At 32.9% G+C, this 23733-nt stretch overlaps 1 protein-coding gene across 1 annotated transcript; it reads right to left on the reverse strand.

Annotated features, from left to right (window-relative positions):
• Positions 1-13691: 13691 nt before the first annotated feature.
• LOC118348000 (VQ motif-containing protein 22-like) lies at positions 13692-14892 on the reverse strand. Its single transcript, XM_035688728.1, has one exon. The coding sequence runs from the start codon at positions 14725-14727 to the stop codon at positions 13786-13788; it is 942 nt and encodes a 313-aa protein (XP_035544621.1). The 5' UTR covers positions 14728-14892; the 3' UTR covers positions 13692-13785.
• Between the last annotated feature and the right edge of the window lie 8841 nt (positions 14893-23733).

Below are 23733 nucleotides of genomic sequence, written 5' to 3' on the forward strand. Positions count from 1 at the left end.
GCGGATAGTCAGGCGGGATGATACGCTTTTTTTAAATGGACGATATAAATTTATAGACATGCACTTGAAGTGAAAGAATTGATAACATGTCTTGCAAATCACCCTGTCCCTGTTCATGCGTGCTTTAGAAAATAATAAACCTACCAAACTTGACATCCGCAGTTCTGCTTGAATTGAGAATGCATGCTGCGAAAAATCGAAGGTTGTAGTACTGGACTTAATTTGGATCAGGTTCATGCAGAATTATGAAAAACAAAAAGAAACGAAATTTGACAATATGATGACACTCCCATAAGGCTATTTATCCCACAAGTTGGTGTGGAAAAAATGAATTGAGTGAATGAATTTGTGCACCAATGACACATATTTATAAGCTATCATGTACCAGTCGGCAAAGAACACAATTATTGGTAACTCAATAGTTGGCAAATGACACAACCTTAAAAAGTGACACAACCTTTTGACAAATTAACACTTCACAAGTCACACACAACCTTTTGACTAAATCAAAATGATGTGTCTCTTGACACTTCCTTAATTATTACTTCCATGGGAACCATCACCATGGAAAGGGTGTCATTCCAAAAGGTACACTGTTTGGTGATCACACTTTTTAGAAATACATCTCCCACTTGATCACATAAAACAGTGATAATCAAGTTGAGTATTTTACTTTGGTACCAATATGAGCTTTCCACTACTCAACCATCACCTGCATATTCTTACAGATCGGCGTCAGAGCATGGCAAGCTTCTACGTGAACACATTTTTGTCATTATCTTATATGATCAAATCATTTACCATATGTGCTCCCACTGATCACATATTATGGGTGACTTCGTTTTACTAAAAAAAATTTAGTGAACGGTATCAATTTTTCGTGATTGGATCAATAATCAATGTCCCTATTACAATTGACGACTTCAGCCGAATATATAATACATGTATCGACCTACACTGAATTTTCATTAAGTACTTTCTCTAGAGGCTATTCTTGAGATTTTCCCTAATCACCTTATCAACGACTTTGCAAATGATTAACTGTTTATTTGGGTAATCAAATCACATTTCACTAAAACTTTAGTGAATGACACTGAATTTTCGTTAAGTACTTCCTCTCTTGAGTTTTTCTTTAATCACCTTATTAGCTACTTTACCATGATCAACCTTTTAGTTGGTTAATTAACCTGTACTGAAAATTTATCAAGTACTCACCCTAAGACCATTACTGAGGTTTTTCTTGATTACATTATCAGTGACTTTATAAATGACAAAAGGTTTCATTTGGGTATCACCATAACCCCAATTTTTTGGGCAACCCCAGAATTTGAGTTATGCATGTCGACTATGAGATTGCTTCACCTAGGTTTCTCTCAATTCGATTCTAATCACATATTCTCTGAATTTGTCCAGAGATAAACCTTTGGTCATTGGATCTGCTACCATCTCGGTCGAGAAAATAAAATTAACATTGATCTCACTTATTTCCACTATATCTAAAATATAGTGATAATGCACATTAGTCTGTTTTTCTTTGAAACTCTGTGTTTCACTTTTTATCAAGAAGATGAAAGATTGATTATAACAACACACATTGATTGGTTCTAGTGATGTACCCAAATTCAAGCTTTCAACAAAGCGTTTTATCCACACCGCATTACTTACTGTAATATTACAAGCAATATACTCTGCTTCCATAGTAAACTTAGCGACACAACCATATTTCTTACTTAATTAAGAAACTGATGTTCCACCAAGTAGAAATATATATCCAATTGTAGATTTTCTATCATCTGCATCACTTCCAAAATCAACATCACTATAGCCGACTAACTCTAGATCACTATTCCCAAAGCACAATTTTAAATTTTTGATACATTGTAAATATCTTAATATACGTTTCACTACTTGCTAATGTTTCTTACCTAGATTGGATTGATATCTACTTACCAATCATACTGCATGACAAATATCTGGTCTGATACTTGTCATTGTATACATAAGGCTACCCACAGCCTAAGCATAGGGAACTTTAAGTATTTCGCTTATTCTCTACTCATCTTTTGAGGACATACTTTTATTTAAAGTATGATCTTTACAAATAGGCGTACTTAAAAATTTACAATTTTCTATACCAAATCTTGTAAGCATTTTTTCTAGATTTTTTTCTTGATCTAAATACAATAGATTTAAATTTCTATTCCTAGAAATTCTTATACCAAGAACATAGGTAGTTTCAACCCTGTATTTCATTTCAAATTTAGATTTTAAGAATTTTTTTATTTCATTCATCATATCTAGAAAATTACCTGCCAGTAATATATTATCAACATACAATGATAATAATGTTAATTTATTATCAGTTTTCCATATGTATACACAATGATCTGGTGGACTCATTTTATATACCATTTCCAAAATGGCTTGGTGAAATTTTAAGTATCATTGTCTTGAAGATTGCTTAAGTCCATACAGTGACTTCCTCAACCTGTAGACTTTCTCTTCATATCATTTAATTTGGAATCTTTCTAGTTGAATCATAAAAATATCATCTTTTGATTCACCATTGAGAAAAGTTGTTTTTACATATAACTTATGTAATTTCAAATTTATCCTGGCACCAATAGATATGATGATCCTTATGGATGTGAATTTTACCACAGGCGAATATGTATCCACAAAGTCTACACTTGGTTGTCAAGTATATCCCTTGACCACTAACCTTACTTTATACATTTTCAAACTACCATTAACTTTAAATTTTCTTTTGAGAACCCATTTAAAACCAATAACTTTTCTATCTTTTGGAGGATCTATTAACTCTCAAATATTATTTTTGTTTATTGATTTTATTTCATCTTTTATGGCCTCAAGCCATTTATCTAAATCAATACTATTGATTGCCTCAAAAATTTTTAGAATCATTTTCTAAATTTTTCAAACTGGTATTTAGTGCATGATGATCTTGAAATAATATTGATGGTAGTTTGGTTCTTTTACTTCCACTGTCTCCAATATCAATACTTGAAGATTGATTTTCATCTGACTTTTTATTATTTTTATTATTCTGTATTTGAATAATATCAGAATTTCATTGTAGGACTCTATAAAGATCTATTGATTTTCTAAATCATTTAATAAATCTATCTGATCAACATGAGTAATAAGGTTCGTATTTTTCAAGAAAATGGCATCCCTACTTTCTATCAATCATCTTTCAAAATGGTAAAATTTGTAGCCACTTTCATTTTCTACATACCCAATAAATCTGCATTTCCAAATTTTACTTTTTAATGTATTCCTTAGTGGCCTTAGGATAAGCATTTATGTCTTATAATCCCACACTTTGAGCTTGTTTAAATTTGGTTTATGTCTCGTCCATAACTCGTAAGGTGTAAAAGGTTTTGCTTTGATTTCAACTCTATTTAATATATATAGCAGTTGAGAATATTTCACCCTAAAAATGTGTTGGTAGATCAGCATATATCATTATTGATCACACCATATCTAATAGAGTTCTATTTCTCCTTTCTACAATGTTATCCTGTTGAGATTTATATGACATAGTATAAATGTGTCTTATACCATTTAATTTGCAGATATTATCCAGAGCTTCAAATTCTCATCCTCTATCACTATTTAAATTTTTAATGGGCCTACCTAACTAGGTTTCTATTTCTATTTAAATTCTTTAAATTTCTTAATTGCTTCAGATTTATGTTTGAGTAAGTAAATATGTCCATATCTTAAATAGTCATCAGTGAAAGTAATAAAGTACTTCATTCCTTTATGGGTTTTAGTTTTAAAAAGTCCACAAATACCAGAATGTATAATTTCTAATAAATCTGTGGATTCTCAACTTTTGAAAAAGATTTATTACTCATTTTTTCTTTGATACATGGTTCATATATATCGAAATTATTTGAGTTTATTTATGGTATTAATCCGCTTTTACACATTTTGTTCATCTTATTTTTATTTATATGACCTAATCTTAAATGACATAAATATACATAATCTGTAGACACATTCAAATTATTAGAAATAAGTACTTTATTAATATCAATATTCACTACATACATATCATGATCTTTCACGCATTTCACTGACATATTACCCTTACTTATTACAACGGTTTTAGACTTAAATTCAACTGTGTAGCCTTTATGATTTAGTATATGCATTGATACTAAATTCTTACGAATAATAAATACATATAATACATCACTAAGTAAAATAACAGAACTATTCACTTTAAATTTACATGTTCCTTACCCCAAAACATCACAATATGTGTTATTGTCCATATACACTCTGTGCTCTCATGTTTGTTTATCTTAAAGTTTGACAAACATATCTTTGTTCCTGCATATATATCTGGTTGCTGTAGAGTCAATCCACCCTGAATCTGACTCTGGTTCCATTAGCATTTCTTCTGAGATTGTCATCACAATTTCTTTGTTTTCTTGTCTTTTTTCCTTATTAGAACATTGTGATTTATAATACTCATTGTTTTCACACTTAAAACATTTTCCAGTAAATGGTTCACTTTTTTTTTTCATCCATTTTTTTTCTTAAACTATTTTGACTTCATCTTGTTCTGTGTAGAACGTTTGTCCTGAACCATCAATAAACTGGATGATTCACTATCTTTATTTATTTTCTTCATTATTTCTCCTTAAAGTACTAAGAGTACTAGAAGTGATGTCATTGTTATTACATTTTCACTGTGTTAAAGAAGTAATAATGTAATCCCAAGATGAAGAAAGATTATTTAGTTTGGTTGTAACTTACATTTTATTAGTGAAAAGATGGCAAACATCATGTAATTTTTTTACAATTAACTCTATTTGAAGTAAATGATCGCCAATATAATCATTCTCTTTCATACAAGTCCGGTTATACTTATTCAATAATAATTATATATAAGTATCCGACCTTAAACCATATTTTATTTAAACTGCATCCATAATTTCTTTAGCAGTTTCATAATCTTCAAATAAAAGAATAATGTGATCATTCATACAATACAAAATTAAAACTTTTGCCCATGCATTGTGTTCTTCCCATTTGTTTTCAGTTGAAATGATGCTCCCATTTTCATTTGCGCCATTTTCTACAATCACTGATGACTTTGGTATTGTTAATGTATATAAGGTTTTTTCATTGGTTAGAAGAAAAGTTATATACATTTTCCAGACTCGAAAATTTCTTCCGTTCAGTTTTTCAATCCCTAAGGGATCAATACTTTTCTTCGGCGTCATAAATAATAAACTTTAAAAATTAACAATAGAAAAAATGTAGAAATAATAAATGTGTACTATTTAAATACAATAGTTCAACTGTGAAAAATTAAACTTATTACAAATTTAATAGTAACAATAACTCTTGGATTTAATCCGATTTGGTAGTCTTGAAATTCTTCTATTATATTTTAAATAAGGAGAATAATGAAAGTGACGTCCCGATCAAGAATATCTACAACCTTTTCTTGATATTTCACCTCTTTCAAAGAATTCCTGATGATAATTTTGACCAACAGGTGCTTTGTAATGTTTAGGCATGAAATTTGGAGTACAATGACTTTTGAACATATTAAATCGGGTATGAAATGACCTTGAACTACCCAAAAAACCCAAACTGCCTGGAATCGGTTCAGAAAATCGAGTAAATCGGTTCAACGGGTTCAAACTGGGTCTAGAAGCCAACCAACTGTTGCTGGCTCGATATGCGGCTTGGCTCAGAAAAGATGGAACAACACTGTTTGGAGGTAGGCATTGTTCCTAATCACTGCCGAAAACAACGCTGTCATTTTTCTTGTTCAGCCTAGATGGAATTTGAATTTGATGACTGTTGGACGAAAGTCCAAGGTCTTCTCCTTCCTCGCACTGGACGTTTTCTGAGACTGTGAAGCTTCTGTCTTCACTTCAGTCTGGCGTGATGATGACCGGCATTGATGATTCCGACATGCTCCTGAGGTCCACGAAGTCCGGCTGCAGTGATGAACTCCGGCGACCCCTCGGAACAGTGACAGTGGGTATTAAAAAATTGAAAAATGCACTATTTTTTTGTGTAAAAATATTCCAATAATTTTCTTCAAAATAATAACAATTTACAAGATTTTAAATATTTCCAGTGTACTCTAATCCTCCCACCGTGATTTAAAAAAAAAAAATTCTCTTAGATTTTCAAACCTTCGAAGATGATTATAATATGCAAGTGTGGTTGCCAAACTAAGCACTTGTCTATTTATCGTCTTCACAATAGTCGAAAATTTTTCCTCTAACATGACCTGGCTCTTGATCAACTGTAGAATTATAAAGAATAAATAGAAATGAAATTTGAAAATTTGGTGACACTTTCGTGAGGGTATTTGTCCCACAAGTTGGTGATAGACAAAGAGAATTGAATGAATGAATTTATGCACCAATGACCCCTATTTATAGGCCATCATGCATAGGTTGACAAATGACACAATCTTAAGAAGTGACACAACTTTTTAACAAATTAACACTTCACAAGTCACACACAACCTTTTGACCAAATTAAAATGTTGTGTCTTTTGACACTTCCTTAACCATCACCTCCATAGAAACTATTACTATAGAGAGAGTGTCATTTCAAAGGATATACTATTTGGTGATCACACCTCTTAAAATTACAGTCCATTATGAGCAAAGCTTACATTGGATTTTTCTAGTGGATTACAGAGTACATACTGGCAATTCCTAACCCAAACCATGCCCATGCCCACCACCCACATAGTAAAGAATTTACTGCATGCATGTGAAATCATGTAGAATCTATATATATATATATATATATATATATAATTATATAGTACCGGTGTATAGACATGACAAGATGTATTTGAAATGGATCGCACGTATCTATAGATTTAGATTTTTGTAGAGTTTTTACTAGAAATCTAAGGTCTAAAATGGAAGAGATAAAGACTTACGATTATAAATGTCTAAATGAATCTCTTAGAGTTTTATCTTCCTGTCCTCTCCTCTCCTCTCCATTTATTTTTTAACTTTCACCTCCACACCCTAATTAGTGGGTGACTTGGGGCCTGTTATCCAAACTTGAGCTCCATAATTCAAAGTCCAAACTTCATTGAAAATTCATAAAAGAAATCTATAACAAATTCTTATTAAAGTCAAGTCATTAAAAGCAGTACCAAGCTCCACGCCAAAAAGTCCAACACACCAACCTTTGATACTCATGTGCCCTACCCACCGTAATCTCCTTCTCGATTTAGTACTGGAACCGATCACATCTGATAATTTTTGCCGGCTCAAGTGCTTATACATGGGGCCAAGAATGAGTCCCACGCGCCACCCTATTAAGTGACATCCGAGATGTTTCCTCTGTACGAGTACATCCTTATCTCTTTTACCCTTAAAAGTTTGAGCAGGACTAATTTAAATAAATTATCTTATCTTATCTTATCTTATCTTATATAATTATTATAATTTTTTAAACTCATTTGTATTCGTAATCCATCTCAATCCATTTCAACTCATCTCATTTCATCATTATAATTTTCTTAAATTTCTATACAAAATATAATAAACAATTCAACTTTTTCAAATTTCAAAATAATTTTTCTAAATTTTTATAAAAAATATAATAAATAATTCAACTTTTATTTTACTATTTACAAATCATCTCAACTTATCTCTAAATTCAAACCATTTCTTAAGAGCAGATCTATTATTGTCGTCGACCATCCACGCACAAGTCTGGGAGCCTCCTGCTGCCTAGATCTACCACCTCCACTGACAAGAACCCCTTTTGACAATCATCCGTGTGGCGACACTTTCTTGACACATTAATCGACTTTTTGAAGTCATCTCTCCCATTTAATTTCTTGGAATATTATTGCTATTATGCAATATACATATATTAATTAAATAGTTTGAAGTGGTTTTTAGAATTTTCTTGAAGTCATCCCTCAGAACTGTTTGTAATATCCTAGTTATTAACCACCTCAAAAGAAGAAGAGAAAAACGTCGATCGTCTGTAATTGTGAACATATTGCGTGCGCCTGCATGCAAGCGGAATAAAGTTTTGGAACGTAAAATAAAAGGGGCCTGACCAGTAAGAGTGAGTGAGTGGCCACGTTTTGTCACAATTAAGGGATATCTAAATGCTGCCCTTATACCCAAAGGCAAGGGCACCCCCACCCTCCATATAATATGGGTGACCCCGGCCCCCTAGCTATTAGAGACTTTAGAGTTACTCTTATGGGTGACTCCGCTCCCTCATTATTAGAGTTACTCTTAGGAAAAAACTCAAACCGGTCGGGTGCCCTTCCCCACTTTACACTAGCCAATAGACTATATAAGAGATTTATGTATGTTATAGTGTAGGCTAGTTTATTGTATCAGATCTCATTTTTATCTCTACCCTTCCTGTGCCCTCTCCTTTCTCCTCTCCCCGGTTCTTTTTCGTCTCCCATCTTTCCCTTTGACTCTGACGTCACCCATGCCATCCCCTTTCTCCTTTCTCCTCTCCCCTCTTCTTTCTGCTCTTTCCCTTTGATAAAATTATATTTGTGTCATTTTAAGCTAAAATATGCACAGAAAAATCTAGATTGTTACTGATTTAATTTATAATTTTTGTTTCACTTTAAACTTGCTATGGCTATTAATGTGTAATTCTTGTCTTGTACTCATATGCATGCGAATGCTTTTTGAGGAGTGTTTTTACCTCAAAGAAACGTTAGGGATGAAGATGTAGGTCCATTTTTAAATCATGCTCAAGTTTTTGAATATGCTTTTGAATTCAGGTTAAGCACTGTGATGTCCATGACTATTATTCTTGACATTTTGCAAGTTTAGTCATGTTTAGAAGAGGATAACCTTGTTCTATATCTCTCTCAGCATTCAGATTATGTGTAGGTGTGGTTCACATCCATAGGCTTTCGGATATCCCACAAAGGCATGCACACAGCCTTTTAGGTTGTTTCTTTTGCTGTAATGGCAGACTTTTTTGTTAAAAATTTGTGGGGTTCAAATTTGAGTAACTCAATAGTAGATTTGATTATGGTTGAAGGGAGCAAGGGAGGGAGATAGAGGGGTTTCGAATGAAATTATTCTTGATAGGAGATAGAAAGCATATTTTAGAGAGAGAGATAGTGAGAGACGGGAGGGGGGCGAGCTGATGGGGGTGGGGGGAGGAACATAGAAAGGGAAAGGGAAAGTGATTCTACATTTTTCAGACAATCAACTGCATCGAATGTGTTCTCCATTTTACCACACTCTATACGTGGCACCTCCATATTCGTTGGTGTAAAAGGAAGAATCACACCTGACCGACTGGTAGCATTTTCCTTACACTTATCTACAATCTTATACTATTTGTGAGGGAATTTTTCCTCTGGCCCATGAAATTTCCTAGGTCCAACCAATTGGGGGGACTCACTAAAAAACAAAAATATTATAGAAGAATGAGGAATAAGAACGAACTAGAGGTATTGAGGCATAAAAAAGTAATGTCAGAAGAGGAAAATGGATAACTTGACATAAAGCAAGGGTGTAAGGAGTAAGGCTGTCAGGAGAGATGGGGTGTCAGGAGAAATAGGAAAGGAATAGAGGGTCAGACTCGCAAAGCAGACATCTCTCACCACTACCGAGGGGCACACATGAAGAGAGTTAGATAAAAGGGATGGAGACTTCGACTTCTTCTGACTTTGGGACTTCTTCTTCAACAAGAGAGCTCTAGAGAGAACTTCTTCTCCAGCAAATAGCTTTACAGCTTCTATTGCACATTGAGAAATGAGAGGTTATGAGAGACTGTAAATAAGTTTATTATAGTGGAATCTTCCCTCCCCAAAACCCCGTGGAAGTAGGCCTAGTGCCGAACCACATAAATTTGTGTATTCATCTCTCTTTATTTTCTGCATTTAAATACTGTTTATCGCCATGGATGTACGAACTGACATCGTACAATCGCACTTGACCACTGTCGGAGGCTTCACACAGCACCGACCCAACTCTGAAGACTCGAGTTGTCGGAGCCCAAAGAAATGCGAAACACGACATTAACACTATTGATCAGATCAGAGACAAAAAACAAAAAACAAAAAATTAAGACCTAGTTTGGGTGTCAATGTATTCTCAGGTATTATGAGAATACCTCACTATTATTCATTATTTTATTATTACTTTTTACTTATTTTTTTACTAGTATTCAATATTCTATCATTATGTTTTCACTATTATTCACAGAATAATTCAGAATATCTCACTACCTAAATACAACCTAAGTCTTTTAACGAGATGACTATATTTAATAATTAGAGAGAACATAAATTTATCATATTTGTCCATTTGATCTACAATTTTAAGAATTTTGAATAGAGTTGTAAAAAAAATCGAAAAATCAGTGAACGGGTCCAATTGGGGACTGGTTTCTAGTTAGCAAAACCAGTTGAAAATTGATCTAGTTCCAATTTTGATTGTTAGAACACCGGCTCAAACCGAACAGGACCGAGACACACATACACACACACACACACATATATATTATTTTTAAGTTTTTATATTATATTTTTATATGATTTGCTAAATTGCTAATTAATATAAAATGAAATTTTAAAATCTTATTATTCATGTCTATTAACCTTATAACATAAAATTAATATAATACTTGATGTAATATAAAATTAATCTTAATATAACATTTGACTATGATATAACATAAATTAATCTTATAATTTTTAATATAATATTTGAATTTTGATATAACATATAAATGTTAATTTTATAACATAAAATTAATATAATATTAATATAGATGGATATGGGTCAATCACTTGCTAAAGTCTTGTTGAAGTATGATTTTGCTCGTAAAACCAAAAAAATCGGACCAGACTGGACTGAAATCGAAAAAACAGAAGTTTCGATTTTAGTGATGAATCGGTTTGGTATTGATTTTTAAATGTCTAAAACTGGAATAAATCAGACTAGTTATACCTGTAATTTTGAATCTCAAGGAAAAAAAAAAATAGAAATTTGGTGGAATTGATTATCAATATCAGAACTTTAATTTCAACGCATGCACGGGTACTTTCACTTTCAAATCGATTTTTCTTTGGATTGATTATCGAATTATACAAGACCAAAGTGTTCTTCTAGTAGCACAGACCCTTTCCAACCTCAGTCACAGTAGAGGATCAAAATGTTACGTCAGGTCGAACAGATATATATTGAGATGTCTATATATAGATCATTTTTAATAAATTAATTTTGCAAATTTTTTAAAATGTTTTACTAATTACATTCTCATGAGTTTTTCATACTTCATCAATTTTCTATTTTAAATTAGCTGATCTAAGAATTTATATATAAACAACTTCATATCAACACACAAAATAATAATAATAATAATAATAATATAGAGTAGGATAACGAAGATATATAGTATACGACATATGTCTAATTAGTTGTTTGATTTACATGCAATTAAGGTCCTGTTTGGATTTAGAAAGTACTTCATCTCATTATTATAACTTTCTTAAATTCTTACACAAAATATAATAAACAATTTAATTTTTTTAAATTTTAAAATAATAATAATATTAAAAAATAATATTTTAACAATATTTTTTTAATTTTTATCCTACATGTTTATTATATTATATTATATAATTCATATTAAAAAAAAATTATGTCAGTGCTGACGAGAATGGTCATGAGTGATGACAACAATCATAACAGCTAGCAAAATGTGAAATTTACGCATCATGAAAAGATTGACGAGAATAATTAAGAAGACGTGAAGAGTTTGCACTCAATAAAGCGGATAACTATTATATATATATATATATATATATATATAAATAAGCAGGGAGGATTAATTGAGTATAATGCAAGGTTCCTGATATTATTCATCATGTAATTATTCAAAAAGTAACATTTAATTAATTTCTTGTTTAATTACCGTCCGCCCCAAAATGATCTTTAATTTATATTTGTAAGCCTAAACTTATCTTGATGATCACCATGGGACGGATCGACATTATTGTAAAAATTACATATATATCCACGTGTTTTGACTATATATATATATATTATGTACGATTTATATATGTGAGTAGTACTGTAATAAGGTTGAAAATTAAGGAGGCAGCTAATAATAATGCTCTGATCCCAACCAATTAAATATTGATGTAATCTTAGTGAATCAAAATGCACCCATATTTTAAGTTCAAATTAGCAAGGATTATTTGGTGCGTTTGACTTTCTCCAACTTTTCCTTTTGTTGCGGGGCGGGCCCCATGATGAGCTCTCATTCACCTCCTCTTCCCAACCCCCTTCTCACTCAAATTTAAATCCATCCTTGTCAATGAAATTTAAGAGAAGCGCCGACCCTAGCGGCCACGCCGGCCATCGGTTTCAAGACGCTTATTAATAATTAAAACATGTCTTCCATCCATTTCATTATATATACATATATATATATATAATTATTATTATTTTTTTTTTGTAAAAATGTTGGATTAATTACTTATTCTGTAATAATCTTATGGCCTCGTGTTAAAAAGTTTGGCTGGCGGCTGGTATAAACTTCTTAAGCTTGCTCGAGTGCTTGGAGGAAATCTCAGTAGTCTAGATGGATTATTAATTTGGCCAAACAAGGAAAAACTGGGCAGACATGATCTCAGTCTAGGCCGGGTATTTGTACAGCTAAATCAAGACAAGTTATCTATCCCGAGACGGATGTTGGCTAGCTGTTTGACCTAAAATGATACATATAAAATTGATAAAGATCATTGTTTTATACAAATTAAGATCCTATTTCATCGAACGGAATTACTAATTAGCAGATCGTACGTTTATGTGGCTCAACACTTCATGAACCATGATTTACTACTACTATTTATATATAATTCAAAATATAATCGAATTTTCTATCGTATTCTTTTGGTATGCATGATTCCTATTCTCACAATTAATTAAATTAATTCAAAATAAGAAAAACGAATATTTATGACAGATTATTTGTGACGATAATGACTATTTAAGACGAAAAATAGATTTATTTTAATAAAAAATAATCATTTTTACAGAAAATAATTGATCATACATAAGGAGTTTTCTTGTAATCAAATTGCATCAAGTCCATTAATTACGTAAACCCTCCATGGAAATTTACAAATATACATTTTAATCACTTGAATATTTTTTTGATCTCCTTCATATGAACAAAAGAATAAGTTCGAAATTAATTTTAAACGGATTCAAACTTAAATCAGATAATGCAAAAGTTATATTTAAAAATCTCGAGATATCACAAAAGAAAGTAAATCATACAAAAATATGAGACCACGGAAATAATACTCATAACCTTCCAAGTTCAATTTAAATAATCGTACAATATTGGTAGCTAGAGCTAGGTGTAAAAAAAGAGGTTAACTAAATTCCAAAAAAAAAAAACCTTCTGCACTCGAACGGGATTGAATATTCATCACAAGCTCAAGTGAAAAAAAAAAAAAAACCCAAAGCCAAACACAAACCCAAATAAACAAAGCATGCATGAATTTCCCTCAAATTTAGGCAGCCTGACTTGCCTGCGGTACTTCAGCAAATTCCCGAATCGCCCATTGTATAGCAACCACAGAGGGAAAAAAAAAAAAAAAAAAACAAGCCCTCCGGATCCAAAGCCAAGTGAAGCCGACATTGCTATCAAGTGAAAAAGGATATCTATTTACAAAGGTCAACAATTTCTCCCTAAACAAGTCAGTACCTAACTTTCTTCTTTCCGTGTTCTTTATCAAAACATGTAACTGTTGGTCCTATTCTCATCGGAGGAACCCGGGGGCCTAGCAGAAGGAACCTGGGAGGAAGATGAAACACCCTCCATCACAAAGCCATCGGAGACCCCGATGCTTCTGGGTCTTGAGCTGCCCAGCCTTTGAAGAAAAGGATCACCGGCTTGTGCGTTATTGCTGCCTAATGAAAACAAGTATTGCTGGCTTTGCGGATGGTAGAGCTGTGGTTGAGGCTGTAGATGATATCCACGACCTGGAGGCATCATCATTGCAGTAGGATTATTGACATGGCCGGCTTGATGCGTTCCTAACCCAAAACCAAAGTTCGGTGCACCCGCGTGGGCTCCCGAGGCAAAGGGCGCAGTAGGACCGCCGGTGAATTGTTGCACCATGGCTCGAAAATTCGTAGTGTCTGTGTTGAGTAACGTAGTAGGGGTTCGTCGAGAAGCCCTAGACCGCCTGCGTATGGGCTTCGAGACACGGCCCTCGGGGCTCAAGTGGCCACCGGTATCTGGGATAGAACTCCCGGAGCCGAGTGAACTCAGCGTTGTAGGAGAAGTGACGGTGGTGGAGACAACAGTGGCATCAGAAACTCGATTATCGAGCAGAGCACCAGACACGGGGTGGCCCGGAGATGTCACTTGATTAGGAAGGTTTTGATGATAGAATTGGAGCCAGTCACTGGGGCCAGACATGGTTTCACTCATGGCCAAAAAATTAAATATGTGGAGGAGAAATGAGAGAACAGCTTTTGGTAAGAAGGAAAGAAAAGAGCATAGGGTTATCCTATATATGGTGGCTTCAACGTGGTCAAAGCATGACTTTGAAAGAGATCCTGGCCGTGGATTTGGAGAAAAGGAAGAGATCATCAGGATAGATTCCAAGGTACGGCACGTGACGTTAGCACGTGGGGCTGTGGCGGAGAAATGTTTGGCATGACTCATAATCACGATATTCGGGATGATGGGAGGGTGAGGGGGTGTTTCTGGAAGTATGTTTTAGAGGCAAATTGGGGTTTTGAAGGATTTGTTTCGGGGGGGTTGGGTTCCTGGAAACTACCAAAGTCACAAGCTATATATATCACAATGACTTCATTAGGCTGGTGGCCACGACATCATTGTGCTTCGTGTGGTGGTAGGTGGACTTTGGTGACTTTTATTAGATCAGGAGTCTGCCCATTAAAAAAACAACTAAAAATTAGAGGGAGGGGAGTCTGCCTAGCTAGCTAGAACGTTTTGGGTCACTTCCCTCCTCCCTCCCCCTCCGTTTCTTGGGTTGGAGGGCGGAAGGAAGTACTTTCCTTGCTAGTTTATGGGTTATGATATATCCTCGCGCTCATGTGATTTCTTGTTTTTGGTAGATAAATCAACTTCAGTGGTGGTGATCAAAGGAAATGTCGAACGTACTGTGCATGAGTTTTGGGCCAGTGAAGTGAAGTTATACTTACAATAGAATTGATCATGTAGATGAGAGAACGAATTAGCTAGCAGATGAGTATTATTGTAGGTCTCATGATGATGTTGATTATTTTTTTTATCATGTAAAATTGAATTATATAATAATTCTAAAAAACCATAATTAAAATATTAGTTAGTTTCCTCTATATCGTGAAGCATTCATCTTTGAGGAGATCAGTGGCAAGGCCAAACATCATCCTGATCATCAATACCCCAAAAACAAGTTGCATCATGTTTACCATTAGTCAATCGAAGTCCATTGATTTATACCCAATAATACTTTTGTAGTTGCATGATCCTTACTTGCAAATTATATAATTATTAACATGAAAAAATCTAATTTATAAGATTCAAAATTTTAAATTTCTCACATAAATTCAGTCATGCTATATTTGCATTATAGACACCAGCTTACATCATATATATTTTATTGTTTGGTTGATGGAATGGCAATGGGCAGGTACTTATAATAATAACAGTCGAGGGAGAAAGAATCCCAACTAGTACTTCAAAGCCCTTTAAATGACTTCTCAACGATAATGTCTCGTTTGGATAGTGAGTTGATATGAAATGAGTTAAAATAAAAGTTGAAAGTTGAAAAAAAAATTATTAGAATATTACTTTTTAATATTATTACAATTTTGAGATTTGAAAAAATTGAATTATTTATTATATTTTGTGTGAGAATTTGAAAAATCATAATAATAAGATGAGTTGAGTTGAGATTAGTACTCTTGTATCCAAACCGGGCTCTTGGGATGCGTTTGGAATGATTGTGAAGATTAGGTTTGTGTAAAAAGAATGCGAGCGCTCTTCCACCGAAAATAAGCGGAGCTAGCTAGTTGCAATCTGTCAGATTCTTGATTGTACCAATTAAGGGTTGTTTGGAAACAATTCCTATATCATCCCATCTAATTTCCTTCCCAAACATTATTAAAAATTAAATACTTTCAAACTAATCATTTTAACTTTTCAGACTAATCATTACAATTTTCTCAAACTTTCAAACAAAAAATAATTCAATTTCTTTAAACCTCAAAACAAAAATAACATTAAAAAATTATATTATAACAATATTTTAACTTTATAATAGTTTTTGTTCAATTTTTTTCTCTCATTTTCCAAAACATAATAAATACTTAACTCAAACTATCTCACTACTAGTCACAAAATTATCTTATTATTATTTATAAAATTCTCGACAACCATAAATTAATAAGTCTATATACTATTTAAATTACTTTTGTAGGACTAGTCTTTAGGCTTAACCACTTCTTGCACCCAAGCCTTGACCTATATACGTCAAGTCCGTTTCGATTGATAAGTAATTTCAATTTATTTTATCTCATCTTATTATTATAATTTTTTTAAATTTTTATATAAAATATAATAAATAATTTAACTTTTTAAAATTTTAAAATAATAATAATATTAAAATATAATATTTTAATAATATTTTATTTAACTTTTAAATTCTATCTCAACTTATCTCATCTTAATTTACTATTTAAACAACATCTTAGTACGTACATTGGTTGACTAGCCTGCTCGATCGCCATTTGGATTGCAATATTTTATGATTTCCTGCCCAGTCAAATTATTTTTGGAATGATGAAGGACTTCGATCGATATATTTACTATTTAGAGCATATCTCGTTGCATTATATTACGACCCAATAAAATTTACTTTATCATGTATGTTTCTTTTCGACATTTATAATTAGTTGATGCGATCGAGTTATGCTACCACTATATAGGTAATACAATAGAATTAAGCAAAATTATTCTCATGAGTCACTATTTACTATCTTATATATCACATTTTATGAAAAACATGTCACACTATATGAAAAAAAAATAAGCTGTCAAGTGTGGAGTGTGGATAGTGGACATTGATGTATGTATAGATAGCATTCCTCTAGAATTAATTTGCTCATCAGCCGATTTACCAAACTCTACACCCCACACCCTACGTGGCAAATTGGGTTCACTGACAAGTGAACCGGTTCTGCACCTCAATCCCACCCTCCTCCAGGGGAAGCATGACAATGCGATTTTCGCCCTTCTTTTGCAGCTCCCCTCCCTTCTAGAATTCTTCTCTGTGATTTCTCTCTCTCTTCTGAAATCGTATTATATATATAACACGAGAAACAAACATATACAATGGTTTGATCTCCCCCTCCGCTTTTTCCCCAAATGGGATTTTCCTTCACTAACTATCGGATATTTAAACCACAAAACAGAACCCACCAAAATGCCTGGGAAGAAACAAAAAAGAAAAAGAAAAAAGAGAGAGCTTGCAGATCAAAATGACTGAAAATATAACTACACGAATCATTAACGATCAATTTAGCTACTGATAAAAACGAGATAAAGAAGATAAAATTGAACAGACTGAACAAATCCCTGATCTACCACTCCACAACACAACACAAGTGCAAATGCATAACAAAAACAAATGCACAAGAAAAAAAAAACTAAAACAGTGAGAGAGAGAGAGAGAGAGAGAGAGAGAGAGAGAGAGAGAGAGAGAGAGAGAGAGAGAGAGAGAGAGGAGCTAGTTAGAGGGAGGAGCTAGGTAGAGGGAGGAGCGACGTGCTGCGGCGCTAGGCAGAGGGAAGGGCAACTGCAACGTGGGGTGTTGGGCAGAGGAGGGCTGGCGTGGCTTCAAATTCGAATGGCTTGAAATCCAAAATAAATGGTTGGGTAGGTCTTTAAAACATGCATTTTGAGGGAAAAAAAAAACAAAAGAAAAGAAAATCCACGTCATGTGTGGGGTGTATGGTGAATAGTAACTGATGTATAATACTACCCAATACAATATTTCTTTGAGAAAGGATATTTGTATTTGTCATGATCACTCGAGTTTCGTATTAAGTTTTTTATACGGCTAGCCCTTAATTAGCAAATTTAAAGGTTGGTTTGACATTAAGAATATTTTAAAATATTTATAAATAATAATGAAATAGTTTCTAAATAATAGTGAAATAATTTGAATTAAAATATTTTATTAAATTTTTAAAAAGGAAAGAGAAAAATTTTGTGTTTTATTTGGGAGTTTGAAAATTTTATAATGATTAGGTAATAATTAGATGAAAAATTTAAAAATGATAAGTATTTTGTATTTGAATGATATTTAAAAATAAAATATAAAAAAATATCTGAGAATACTAATTATGTTTCCAAACAAGCCCTAGTTCATTCTTATTTTGAATTTACGTATGAACAACTTATTATTTGGAAAAAAAATTGCTTTTATTTTTTTTATTATGAATTGTCCAACAAAATCTACTTATGCTAGATCAGAGATGTGCAAATATAAGCCAATTATATAGCATCAAGTAAAGTTATGTAAGAGTATTGATCTGCACATGAAACAATAAAACAATATTGGAAATTATGGAATTGGAAAACGCTATAGACACAATGAGATTCCACAAACTGATGTGCACACTTCCAACGTGCCACGCAAGATAAATTTTGTTCCTTTTCACTTCCCCCACCCCTTCACCCTAGATAGAGAGAGAGAGATTGTGTACCTGCCGGTAAGAGGCGACATTGGAAAGGGGAGAGGAAGGTGTGGTGGTGACGTTGGTGAGGAGATAAAACGGCAACATTAGTGAGGGGCTATAGCAGCACTGGGCTCGAAGGTTTGAGAAAGGGAGCAGGGAAGGGGAAGGAGGGGAGGGGCATGAGGGAGAAGGGGCAGGGGGGGGGGGAATGAGTAAAAAAAAAGAAAAAAAAGACAGAAGTGGTACATTGACATTGTGTGACTTCAATTTGTGGGATCTCAACTTTGTGTATCTAGTAACCTGGATGTATATATTGTGATACCCCATATGATATGGATAAGGGTAGGTGGTATATGAGATCCTATATTGCTTGGGAAGGAGAATTTATTGCTCTTTATAAGGTTCTAATGTAGCTCAAATTGTATCATTAACTAGTCTTTTTGGAGTATAAGCCATGTGGTTTGGGCCTTCCATTGAGGCGTTACAAATGGTATCAGAGACTATCCCAACCAGAAATGTGGGACTTGAGTCATGCCACCTACAATGAACAGGCCCGACGAGGATGTCGGGAATTTAAGGGGGGTAGATTGTGATACCCCATATGATATGGATAAGGGTAGGTGGTGTATGAGATCCCACATTACTTGGGAAGGATAAGTTATTGCTCTTTATAAGGTTCCAATGTAGCTCAAATTGTATCATTGACTAGTCTTTTTGAAGTATAAGCCATGTAGTTTGGGCCTTCCATTGGGGCGTTACATATATCATACAACTTACTGGTGACACGATAACTCATAACCCCACTAGTAATTAGCAAACAAAATATTTTAGATTTTGTAATATATACATATATAAAATTTATAGTAGTGTCACAACTACTACTTTCTTACTTAAGTTATAGGTTATAAAATTTATTATACCTAGCAAGGCTCTTTAGGATAACTAGTGTTTTAGATATTGAATTATGTGAGATGATTCCTATATATCTTTCTTTATTTCTTCCCTACCCATATATGATGCATAAAAATAAAGGTAATATTTTATTTTAGATGTTATTTTATGAAAGTTTCTGAACAAGGAAATTAAAAAGCTTATTTTTGCTCTACATGATTTAACTTTATACTTTAGGTCGGATAAAGATTGGGGACTTTCTAACTTGTTTCAAAAACTTATTAGAAAAAATATTATCCATCTCTTTTTTTTCCTGCTGGATGTTGTATATATGTCATTTATTTGATCCTTAATGCAATCCTTCATAGATATTGCCTATATATAATTAAGCATACATCTCAATATCTCAAAAAATATGTTTATACAAAAAAAGAAAAAAAAAATAGAAGAAGATAAGAGTCCAAAAATTTTAAACTCCTGCTATCTAATCTTATGTCTCACATATAGGGACAAAGACCATTGAATCCAAAAATATTATATAAAAAAAAAAATCCTAAGCAGATTCAATATTATTTTTTTATTTCTCATTTCTTCGTTAATATTTTTTAATTTGTTGGATGTAGACTTTTCCACCTTACTTAAATAAAGGAAACATCCATATTTTCTTTGTCCAGTAGTCTAGTATATGTCAATATTGTCATCTCGCTTTTCTTTTTTAATTTGGAAAAGACTGATTGCCAATGACGATCCTCCACCAAGCAATAATGTTACTGAATGGAATAACTTCCAAACCCAAGTGGTTGGTCTACCACCCACCATTCACAACTGTCTTCATCTATTTGACTCCTCCTTATTCCTTTTTTATTTGGTAACATCGATGGTTGCCAAATATACACAAAGAAACAAGAAAAGAAAACGAAAAGCCATCAGCAAAGAGATATGGCTCATATTTTTTCTTTAAAAAATAATCATTATTAAAAGACCATCAATTGCTAGTGAAATGGATGTAGGAGAGGCTTAGAGAGCATCCAGGCCAAAATTAACCATGCAAAACAAAATCATAGACAATTGAATGCATGCACTACGAAAGTTCCACGTTAGACAGAGTTTTGGTATGAAATTATAAAGGGTTGGTTTAGATTCAGAGATGAGATAAGATGAGATAATTTTAGATCAAAGAAAAAAGTTGAAAAAAAATATTGTTAGAATATTATTTTTTAATATTATTATTATTTTGAGATTTGAAAAAATTGAATTGTTCATTATATTTTATGTGAAAATTTGAAAAAATTATAATGATGAGATGAAATGAAATACAATAAAATACTTTCCGAATCCAAACGAGTGGCCTAAATTGATCTTCTGTATCATCGGGTTTTCATGTTGATTTATCTCCACATTTTGTAGTGTTGAGCTGCCTCCATGTCTGGAGCATTGCTGGTAACCACATTACTTCACTACTTAAAGGCAATTACGTTTTGGCATGGATCGGATCTGTCTCTGCATCTGAAAACTTGACTTCATATTCCACTACATATGCAAGGGAATGCCTTTTTAAAAGGTTAGTGTTGTTCTCTAAGCCAAGAAGAGTAAAAAAAACAAATTAGATCGGGTAAATCATCGAAGTTATATATCTCCCGCCGACATATGACGTCGGCATGATACTCCAAAACATTATTTGTCTTTCAAGTTTCTTAATTAGGTTATATTCTCGATGGGGCGGGCCTACCCATGACCTGGAATTATCTCACCAAGAGTTTCTAGAGAAGAGGTGTAAAACTCAACAAGAGTTTCCAGATTATTCAAACGATAATTGATAGCTTGAGAAAGAATATATATAAGAATGGGAAAAGGGCAAAGAAAAAGATGAGGACAAAAGGCGATAGATCGTCAGTCAAAAATTAAACAAACTAGGCAAGAAAATTTGCAATATAAAAGCATTCACGATACTGGGAATGAATTCAAGAGCATGTCACAATTGCGCACGTTTATTTTGACCGACTCTACTCTTTGCTGTCTCCTTTAAACCCATCTCTTCTTGCTCAATTTGCGGCAACCACACAGTGTTAATTGACACTTGACTTACGGAGAATTATCTAGTGTTAGGTTTTTTGAAATTATCGATCATGTATATATATACTTAATTAGTACTTAAATACGAATAATGTTAAATATAGTTAAAAATGATATACGTATCGTGTTCTCTTTTAAAAAAAAAAAAATTATTATTAAAAAATTAATTTTTTTATATAAATCTCACATTTACTTATTTTAAAAAAAAAATGCACAGTACTTCTTACACTCAAATATCATTTATGCTTAAATATTAGTCTTATCAAGTGTTGGAAAGATGCCTTTGTGAAAGCTTTTAAATGAACGTTGAAAGATCAGATCCCAACGTTCATATCAATCGAAAGATTAAGATGAAACATTTATATATTAATTAATATTTGCACTTCGCATACTATATATATATATATATATATATATATATATATATATTAATTAAACCAAGCAATTTCAATTATGAATCAGACATCGCCATACATATCTTGCCCTTATTAATATGCTTGTTTAGATTTGTCCTTTCTTTAATTTCTGATTTTGTTTTTTGATGGTTTTGCATTTGGGAGAGTTTTATTTTCCTTATTTGTTATCTCCCAAATGCTTGGTTTATAATTATAGTATTCCTCCGCTATAAATGAGAGCATATTAATAAATTTAAGACGGGACCATGAGACGAGTGGCTACCGGCTCTTGGAAAAAAAAAAAAAAAAAGCATGTATGTAGAAGTATATATAATATGCTTATTTGTGCACAAGTATACTGCTCGATCGCATCGTAACAAGCAATAACACTTTTTACCTAAGAGCATGGCCCTATATATACATATATATATATATATATATATATTTAGAATAACACGTACAAGATTGACAATTCGATTTCTTCTAATTATTAATCTCCTTGTTTTCATTTGATTTTCGTTTATATAATCACAACTAGTAGTCATTAAGGTTCTATTCATTGCAGAAATAAATTAATTACTTGTTTAATTTAATTACCATAATTGTCAATTTTTAACTAAATTCGATCTTGTTTGATTTCGTGAGGAAAATTGTAACACTCAACCTAGCACCAAGCCCAATCCAAGCGCAAGTTCTATAAAATATTTTTAGGGTTAATATGTATGAGAAGCACACTTGAGATTTAAAGAGAAATTGTGAAATAGGCTACAGGTCTAAAATTTATTTTGGTGAAATATTAATTTTTATTAGCCTTGATAATTAGATTAAATCATTTAATGGACCAAATGAGATCATTTTATTTGGAAATTGGCTAGAAAATTTTATGGGACGAGTTGGGCTATTTTAGCAGTTGAGTCGAGAACCATTATTATTTATTAAATGCTCGACCCATAAAAATATAGACAAACTAAAGAAATTATTTTAGACTGCTCTAACTGGCTCGATCCACTTGTTAGTTTGATATGCTACCCAAGACTTGGTCCCAAATATTTCAAATGAATCCTACCCGATCACCCCAAGGCCCACCTGTTTGCTCTAAACTCAACGTGTAGTTTTTTTGATAAACGCCACCATGGATTTCTCCTTCCGCTAGGGTTCATAGCAAAACAATATATATATATATATATATATATATATATATAAACACTTTATACACGTTCATGCACACTTTACCTTTTTCTCAAACACAAGATCACAAGGCAAGCTTTTTTTCTCTGCCCTAGGGACTGCATATATATATATATATATATATATATATATATATATATATATATATTCATGGTATATATGTGTAGTTGCACATGGAGTTCCTCCATTAAGCCCCTAAACTAATGCCGCAGTAGCACATTCCTTTTTCCTCAACCTCTTCATGTGGCCAAACAGTATCACACGGAAAACACTAAACGACATAATCGTAACCCACATCCAAAAAAGCCGCAGGAAAACCTCACAAAGTGATCGTCCCCACGCACCATAGCCACTCTGTTTCTTCAACTGTAAACCACCAAACTGCCGTCAATGCCAGCTACCTAAACCTGTGTGGGCCCCTCTGTCCGCCTGAC

This window comes from Juglans regia, chromosome 1 (genome assembly GCF_001411555.2).
Source record: "Juglans regia cultivar Chandler chromosome 1, Walnut 2.0, whole genome shotgun sequence".
Classification (NCBI taxonomy): Eukaryota; Viridiplantae; Streptophyta; class Magnoliopsida; order Fagales; family Juglandaceae; genus Juglans; species Juglans regia.